At 38.8% G+C, this 8,177-nt stretch overlaps 1 protein-coding gene across 1 annotated transcript in view; it reads left to right on the top strand.

Annotated features, from left to right (window-relative positions):
* The first annotated feature begins 1,559 nt into the window (after positions 1-1,559).
* Positions 1,560-8,177, top strand: part of LOC126077083 (alpha-fetoprotein-like) — a 59,681-nt gene continuing 53,063 nt past the window's right edge. Inside the window, exons 1-4 of the mRNA XM_049886041.1 lie at positions 1,560-1,644; positions 2,949-3,000; positions 3,154-3,295; positions 4,639-4,847. Of these exons, the coding sequence (XP_049741998.1) occupies positions 1,560-1,644; positions 2,949-3,000; positions 3,154-3,295; positions 4,639-4,847 (488 nt within the window). The remainder of the gene's footprint in view (positions 1,645-2,948; positions 3,001-3,153; positions 3,296-4,638; positions 4,848-8,177) is intronic.

The following is an 8,177-nucleotide window of genomic DNA, read 5'->3' as shown; positions in this document are numbered from 1 at the left end:
GGTTTTGGCAAGCTTGATTATAATATGTCTTGGTGACTTTCTCAACAAAGACTTTTTAAACCAATGACCGTAAAGCCCCCACTTTTGTTAACCTTCGTTTGACTTTTACAAATCACTAGTAAGCCAATCAGATATTATGTTGTTAGTTCCTGGTGTAACAATATAAATATTGCCTGGATGCCTGTAACTCCTCTGAATGTGCTGGATTTCACGTTGTGAGACTCAGCACCTCTCAGCTGGAGTTGTCTTTTCTTCCAATAAATCCCTCTTGATTTCACTTTAAATAGACCACACGTCGTTACTTTATGACGGGAGCGAGAACACTTCATTAACGGAGAATGGTGTTTGACTGACTGAGTCAGTGCTTGCCTCTGTTTCATCCATTTTGGAGTTCGCTGGAACAAAGGAGTGGTGAGCGTAGCCTGGGACACTCTAACAGGTGAACAACAGAGCCTGTGGCAGCCTGGGGAAATGGAGGGTAATAGAGATGCTGGGATAAAAACTCTAGAGAGAAGTTTTACTTGGGAAACTGGGACATTTAGAGGTACTCGAGTGTTTAATCTGGAGACACACACACAAACCCAGAAAAATCTGAAGAAATCCAAAACTCCCTGCCTGGATCTCCTGGTTCAGTGTGAGCCTGCTTAGGATTGCCCTAGCCCAGAGGCAGTCTGCAAAGAATCAAGAAGTTTTTTTCTTAGTGGTTTTTCCTCTACAGTATTCATACAGAACAATTTTACTGCCTGAAAAATCCCCGGTGCTCCACCTATTCATCCTTCTTCCTCTCCCCTTGAACCTCTGGAAACCACTGATCTTTTTTACAGTTTCTATAGTTTTGCCTTTTCCAGAGTGTCATCTAGTTGGAATCATCAAGTATGTAGCTTTTTCAGACTGGCATCTTTCACTTAGCAATATGCCCCTAAGGGATTTCATTTTTAACACTCACTCTTGGTCAGTGTGGCCTCTGAAGTTAGATCTGGCTGTCTGCCTCCAAGTTCATGAGTAAATTACATGTCCCTGGGTCTTAATTTCTCATTTAAGAAATCAGAACATTGCTCTCTACCTAAAAGTCTTATAAAGTCAATAAATTAGGTCCCTTTCCTTTTGGGTTTAACTCCCTATGCTCCTCAGGGCCTTGAAAATATGACCAGCACAGGAACCTGGGCCCTGACCATTTATTTGATCTGTAGTAGTAAGTCTTATACCTTCTCCCTTGCTACTTATAAAACTTTGCACATGTCAACAAATTTTTCTAGGAAATGAGGTGTTGCAGACCAGTATTTACCCAATGTGTTTATTGATTAGTACAAGACATGTATGTTGTAATCTTGAAAAAAACAACTAGATTCACATGGCTTGTTTTTAAATCCAGTATTCATTAATGAATATCAATCACCTCAATTTTTCATTGTTGTGAATTTCTCAATTTTTCAGGGTCACCGTGGCCTGGAAAAAAAACAAATCACCAGAGAAAGGTTAATTGTTAATAGTAATTACTTGGAAATACTATAAAGGGATCGTTCACTTCTCTCAAAAGACTGAGACGTTCATCTGAAATAATGAAGACTGTGAGACTCTTATCTTTTCTTGTTTTTTCAAGTTACATTAAATGCAAAACTCTTCAGAGAAGTTTACAAGATGCAGGTAGGAAATCACTGCTATTTACAATCTGTAAATCTCATGTGCCAGGAGATAAGGCAGGCTCACATCTGAAATGTATATGAAAGGCTTGTCTTTCTCAGCAGGGACCTTGGTCAATAGAGTCATTGTCAATCCCTAGAAATTAACTTGTGGAATGAATACAAAAAGAGAGCAACACATAGGAATATCTTACTTTTATTGAGTGACTTCTACTTTAGCTGAGGGAATATTACATTTCAAATTTGTATTCAAAATTGGATACGTGCTTTTAGATATAGCAACTGTGTAAATAATAGTAGGAATAATTTTATGTGAGCTACATGATTCAGTCCCTGTATGTGCTAGGAATGTACTCAGATCTACACAAAGATGCTTTCATTTAATCCTAATGTGTTAGAATTTATTTAAATTTTGCAGATAGAGAAACAAATTCAGAGAGGCTAAGTTATTCTCCCAAGGTCACATACAGAACCAGAGCTGAAACTGAACTCAGAATAGCTGTCTCCAAAACCAAGACTCTTTTCCCTATGTTGATATAGAGAATAATAATGCCTTCTTTTTTAATAGATAGCCCTTAAGCTTGTTAAGAGCTATTGGTATAAAAAGGAACACACCTGATCTCTCTGTTCCCATGGGTTTTGATAAATGCTCTGGTGTGTCTGTGGTGAGTGGGTAGAGGTGATGAGCAGTCTAAGATATGTGAGATACTGTCTCTGCCAAATGAAGTCTGGGAAAGGGTGTTAATATTTAAACTTTTGTTCCCAATGGTTAACTTTTGTTTCCTTAGTATTCCTTGGACATGCTGATAGGTAGAGTCCGTGGGTTGCACGAACAATTAATCACTTAACTACTGGGTGAAAGGTTGGCAGTCGGAACCCACCAGAGAGGTACCTCGAAAGACATGTCTGGTGATGTGTTTCTGAAAAGTCACAGCCTTGAAAACCCTATGGAGCAGTTGTACTATGCACACATGGGGTCTCTATGTGTTCGAATTGACTCAATAGCAGCTAACAACAACACAGCCACAAATAACCAAATCATCAGGCTTAATTAATTCGGAAGTGTCAACATAAATAAATACAGCTACTGTGGGCCAATGATAGATTTCAACAACAGCAATGTATTTAAGTATAAAAATTAGTCCCTTACAGAATACATTTTAAATACTAGTGAAGATAATTTATTCGTGGTAGATAAAAATAGACCTAGAAATTTATACGTGATTAAATACAGATTTCAGAATTAAAAAGGGGGATTTCTGTTTGGAAAATTCCCTCTTATGCAAATAAAATCTCTTTTATTTTCAGCCATGCAGCACCTTTATAGCCAGAATTATTTGGAGGAGAACTTAAAAGACGTGTGAGTTTTATCACTAATATTCTTTTATCTGAAAGTTGAAATCATACTAATGAGTTACTTTGGGGGAGGGGAACAGGGCAGTGATGCAAACAAAACATGAAGGAGAAAACTGCTTTGATTCTATGGTTAATGCTTCCAAGTGTTATGTTTCAGTACTAGCATTATGGTTGCCCAGTTTCTTCAGAAAGCAACTTATGAGGAAGTACAAACCATTGTTAAAGAGCTGCTAGGTCTTGCAGAGAAGTGCAAGGGCCTCAAGCCACATGAGCCACCTTCAGCATGCTCTCACCAACTGGTAGGTGGATCGTGTTCTGCCTTTTTCTCTTTTTTGAACTGAATTGTAACCAGAACATGCTGTTATAAGGGGGACTGGTTGAAAAATTAGGCAGACAGTTCAAAGGCAATGATGTAGATGGATCACACCCGAGATGTAATCTTTGTAGGTTTATAAACCTACATTTTATCAGTTCATCTCTGGGAGATCAGGCTCTGAGATCCAAACATTCAATAGAATGAATCATAACCCAGAACACCAATTTGTGAATTTAAGTTGGTTGCTCTGTCTCTGTCACTAGAATGCTGTTGTCTGACACTCCTGTAGAAAAGTTCCAGGGAAATCGAACTATGAATTTAAAATAGTTTCTTAAAGAAGGTGAAAAGAGAGAAACCCAGTAAAAAGAGAGAAGTGAATATTATTATGGGCTATTTTTCCCAGTCAGTAGAAAATCATGGCAAATTGCTATTATGTCAAAAAGTAAATCTGTCTCCTGATTAGAAAATGCAGTAAAAACTAGTGTTTGTTTTGGAAAATGCTTGATAAACACTAACATATTTTTTTTTTATTCTTATAGTCACATATTTTTTGGACCAATTAGTCTCATACCAAACAACTTAAAATACCAATGAGTAGTTTTCTTCTTTATTTATAGTTCTTGCACTCCACCTTCCTGGGACTCAAATCTGGCTGGCTTTGACTAGACTCTGAGCAGATACAGAAAAATCATCAGTCTCATTAGAAACACATTTTAAACGAAGTCCTGCCAATGGCCAGTGTCACTTATTTTATAGTGATTTTTACTGATTTCCTTTTCAGAAAAGAACTCGTTTCTGGTCTTATCCTCCAAATTTGGACATAAATGTCATTTGGGGTTTACAGTGTTCCACACATTCATTGCCATTGAAAGGTATTCGAAACAGAGTTATTACATTTCCATTTGGGTATTTGACACTGAATGTGCGTTGGTTCAGAGTTCAATTCTTAAGTTCCCATGGAAACCAAACTAAAAACAATTAGGAAGCAGAAAAACAGATTACCATCTACTTTTTGGTGGATAGTTCTCTTTACAAATACCTTGATTTCTTTAGGCCCTGGACATTCTGGTTTATGTGTATTTTAATAACCCTCAGCTGTGTGAAAATAAAGTAATTAGATGGAAGAAGAAGAGAAACGATAAATGGTTGAGGCCTACTATGTGGGAATTTAAAATGAAAACCTAGATGCCTTTTGCTCAAAAAGCCTATGTCTGGAGCTTACTGCGTCTAAAATGTAACAGTATGTACTCAGTTGTCTTAACTTTCCTGTGGTAAGGAATGTGGACTGCAGATACTTCCCCTTTAAGCTATCCTTTCCTCCTACAGATGATTACCTTCCTAGAACGTATTTGTAGCACCCAAGGAATGGCTGACAAATATGGGTTTTCTGACTGTTGCAATAAAAATAGCACAGCAAGGCACAAATGCTTCCTGTCACATAAAAAAGATGATGCAGGTTGCAGAGATACATTCCAAATTCCAAATCCTGAGATCTGTGAGATGGACAAAGAGAATCAGGTGTCAGTGAAGGAGAGGTAAGCCATTTCTCCTTGTCATTGTTGTTAAGAAATAGTGCTTTCCAATTTTGAAGACAGGTCTTATTTATACAGGAGCCTCTGAGAAAACAATGCTTTTTGGCATGGGATTAAAGTGAAAATTTGGGCTACAATATATTACTTTTCCTTCAGAACGATGGTTACCATCTTATCGAGCCAATAGGGCATGAGAATGTCTGTACCACAAGGCAGATTAGGAATGGCCAGCATCTGTAAAGGAATCCATTTCCTTAAGGGTTAGATGAGGCAGATGAGTAGCAAATGAAGTTGAAATGTACAGTCAAGCAGGCAAAGCATGATAAACAGAGTACTGGGGTCAGATAGCAGGTAATAGTTCAGGCAAGGGGCTGGTATTGGGGAGGTTCATCAAGGTATAGCAAGAAGGGTATCTGATAAGCATGGAGATAGTCTGTCGTTGAGAACCTAGAAACCAGCAATAATTGTAGATCAGATAGAGATGAGTTTCAATGCAAAAACTCTGATTCTGTAATTCCCACCTTGAGTGGATAGCACTGCAGTAAATGGGTAGCTGAACTCATATTTTGTTTTCCCAGTTGGCATAAGAGAAGTCTGTCAGTTGAGAGATTTTAGACATGAATCTCTAGACCACAGGTCAATGAGCAGACAGGGTGACTTGTTGCTGAGTTGCCTAAACTCTAATTCTCCCATACAGGGGCAGAATTGCCCAGAGATTATTGAGTTTTCAAAAAGGAGGTAAGTGGCCCCAGCCACTTGGAAGAAAGGACTAGGTGAAAAGGGACCAGGCACATTCCTGTTGCCTGAAGCAGTTCCTGTCCAGTGTGGCTTTTCCTCAATAAAGACAGACCGAGGTGAGGAGTGAGGAAGAGCATTTATTTCAAGTGCAAGAGCAAGCAGCAGAGAGGAAGCTTCTCAAGTTCTGCTTCCTGAGCAAAGGGAGGCAGAACATTTTATACAGTCTCTCACAAGGAAATACACATAAACATCATCGATTACATAGGTTTTCATGGCACACAGATGCAGTAAGACAAATTACTTTTTTTTTTCCTTAGTATGCATAGAAAAGGAGCCCTGGTGCTACAGTGGTTAAGAGCCCGGCTGCTAACTAAAAGGTTGGCATTTGGAATCCACCAGCCACTCCTTGGAAACTCTATGGGGCAGTTTCACTCTGTCCTATAGGGTCTCTATGAGTTGGAATCAACTCAAAGGCAACTTTTTTTTTTTTGTATAGAAAATGGTGGGTAAGTCCCACCCTGGGTGGAGATTTTGCTATTAGAACGAGGCTTAGATTACTTTTAGTACACTTTTGTGGCTAGTGAACTAATTTTAACTAATTTAAGGCAGAAGCTGAACTACAGGCAGCACTCAGGGTCTTGATGATGATGGAATAGGAGGTTTGTGGTCTTGCTTGATTGTGGCTGAGCAGCTGCTGGCTGTACTCGCTATCATTCCAACATGTCTGACATTAGGGGAAACCAAATGGGAACCAAAATATGAGTTTGCCTACCCACTTGCTATGGTGCTACTCTCTCTTGGTGGGTATTATAGATCAGTTTTTAAGTTGAAAGTTTAGAGATTACAAAATGTTACCAAGAGTCAGTGAATCCAATGTCTTCTTGACTACTTATAATGATATTAGGGAGTTATCGTATATGCTACTTTAAAATTATGTGCATATACTATAAACACTCAGGGGAAAAGTTTTTTGTAACTTCTTACCTCATAATTATAGGCTAATAACTTTAATTTTCAACCAAGGAAACAGTAACCTATTTCAAAGCTGGAGGAAATGCTGGTAATTTTCGATTGAACAGAAGATAGCGTAGTACACATATATACAAAACCATGGTTACTGTATCTTTGAATTATTTAAGAAATTTTCAGTAATAGTTCTGATCACTATAAGTTTTTATTTTATATCCTGACTCTGGTACCCGAATCCAAACCAAGTGTGACCCTACTTTACCTTACCATAAGAACATTCCACTTTCAAATGGCTCTCTTTATTAGAAAGCTTTTCCTTATATTAAGTTAAATTCTGCCTTTGGAGATTTGAAATGAGATTGGCTCTTCTTGAATGTTCTCTAAGGAAATTACTTCAGAGAAAAAATGAACGCCTAATTCATCATTGTACCTGATAGAAAGCAGAGGTATAGAACGGCTCCAATGAAATTTGAAATTGACGAAGAATTTTGCCTTATCTTAGGAGGAAGGTAGATGTTGATGATGCTATTTGGTTTATATAAGTTGGGCTTGATAAACTCTGCTGATACCAACCCTTTGACTGAATTACCAGGGGCAATGTTTGGGTTCCCTTGGTGTCAGTTAAGATGGGTTTTATGCAGAGGTACAGCCCTGTCCAGCTGCTGAAGAGCGAGGCTTCAGTTCTAGTATCTGACCTATTTTTATCCCTCCAGGTCTGTGGCTGATTTTTCCCTTTATAGGTTTGTAAAAAAAGCAAAAACAGTAATCCCAATTGTGTATTGTTCAGGACAGGTTAGGTTATGCCATGGTAGCAAATGAGCTCAAATTTTTAGTGGCTTATCATAACAAGGAAACCCTGGTAGCATAGTGGTTAAGAGCTACGGCTGCTAACCAAAAGGTCTGCAGTTCGAGCCCACCAGGAGCTCCTTGGAAGCCATATGGGGCAGTTCTACTGTCCTATAGGGTGGCTATGAGTCAGAATCAACTCGACAGCAAAGGGCTTTTTTGGCTTATCATAACAAAAGTTTTATTTTGTACTTATGTTATCTGTCCAATTTACATCAGTGGGAGGTCCACTCATCACAGTCACTTAGGGACCCAGGCTCATCACTCACCCCATCTCAACATTTATCTTACTGATTACTGTGGCAAAGCAAGGGGGTGATGGTAAATCATCCATGGGCTCTTAAGCTCCAATATGGAAGTAACACTCATCATTTCCATTCACGTACCATTAGCTACAGCAAGTCACATTATCATGCCTCACTTCAGAGGGTGAACCATGCAGTCCTGCCATGTGCCTGGAAGGAGGGGCACTGGAAATATTTGGCAAACCACTTTAAAGGCCACTGCGTCAATCATCCACCAACAATAAAGGTTTCTTTTAAACAAAGGAAATATCTATATAGGATTGCTATCACATCAGTTGTTAGGTCAGGTTTCTACTGATGTTTGGTTAGCACTTCAGGCCTCCTAGAAAAGCTCCATTCTTTCAATATGGCACCATTGTTCTGTATCTGGCTCTCCACAGAGCAGCAAGAAATACCCTTTTGATGCAGTTACATATCAACATAGCCCCTGACCACAGAAACTGTAGCTTGCTCATTTGCAGTGGTTCAGTTTTTT

The sequence above is a fragment of the Elephas maximus genome, chromosome 5 (assembly GCF_024166365.1).
Source record: "Elephas maximus indicus isolate mEleMax1 chromosome 5, mEleMax1 primary haplotype, whole genome shotgun sequence".
Lineage (NCBI taxonomy): Eukaryota > Metazoa > Chordata > Mammalia > Proboscidea > Elephantidae > Elephas > Elephas maximus.
This window is presented reverse-complemented; position numbering and strand designations above follow the sequence as displayed.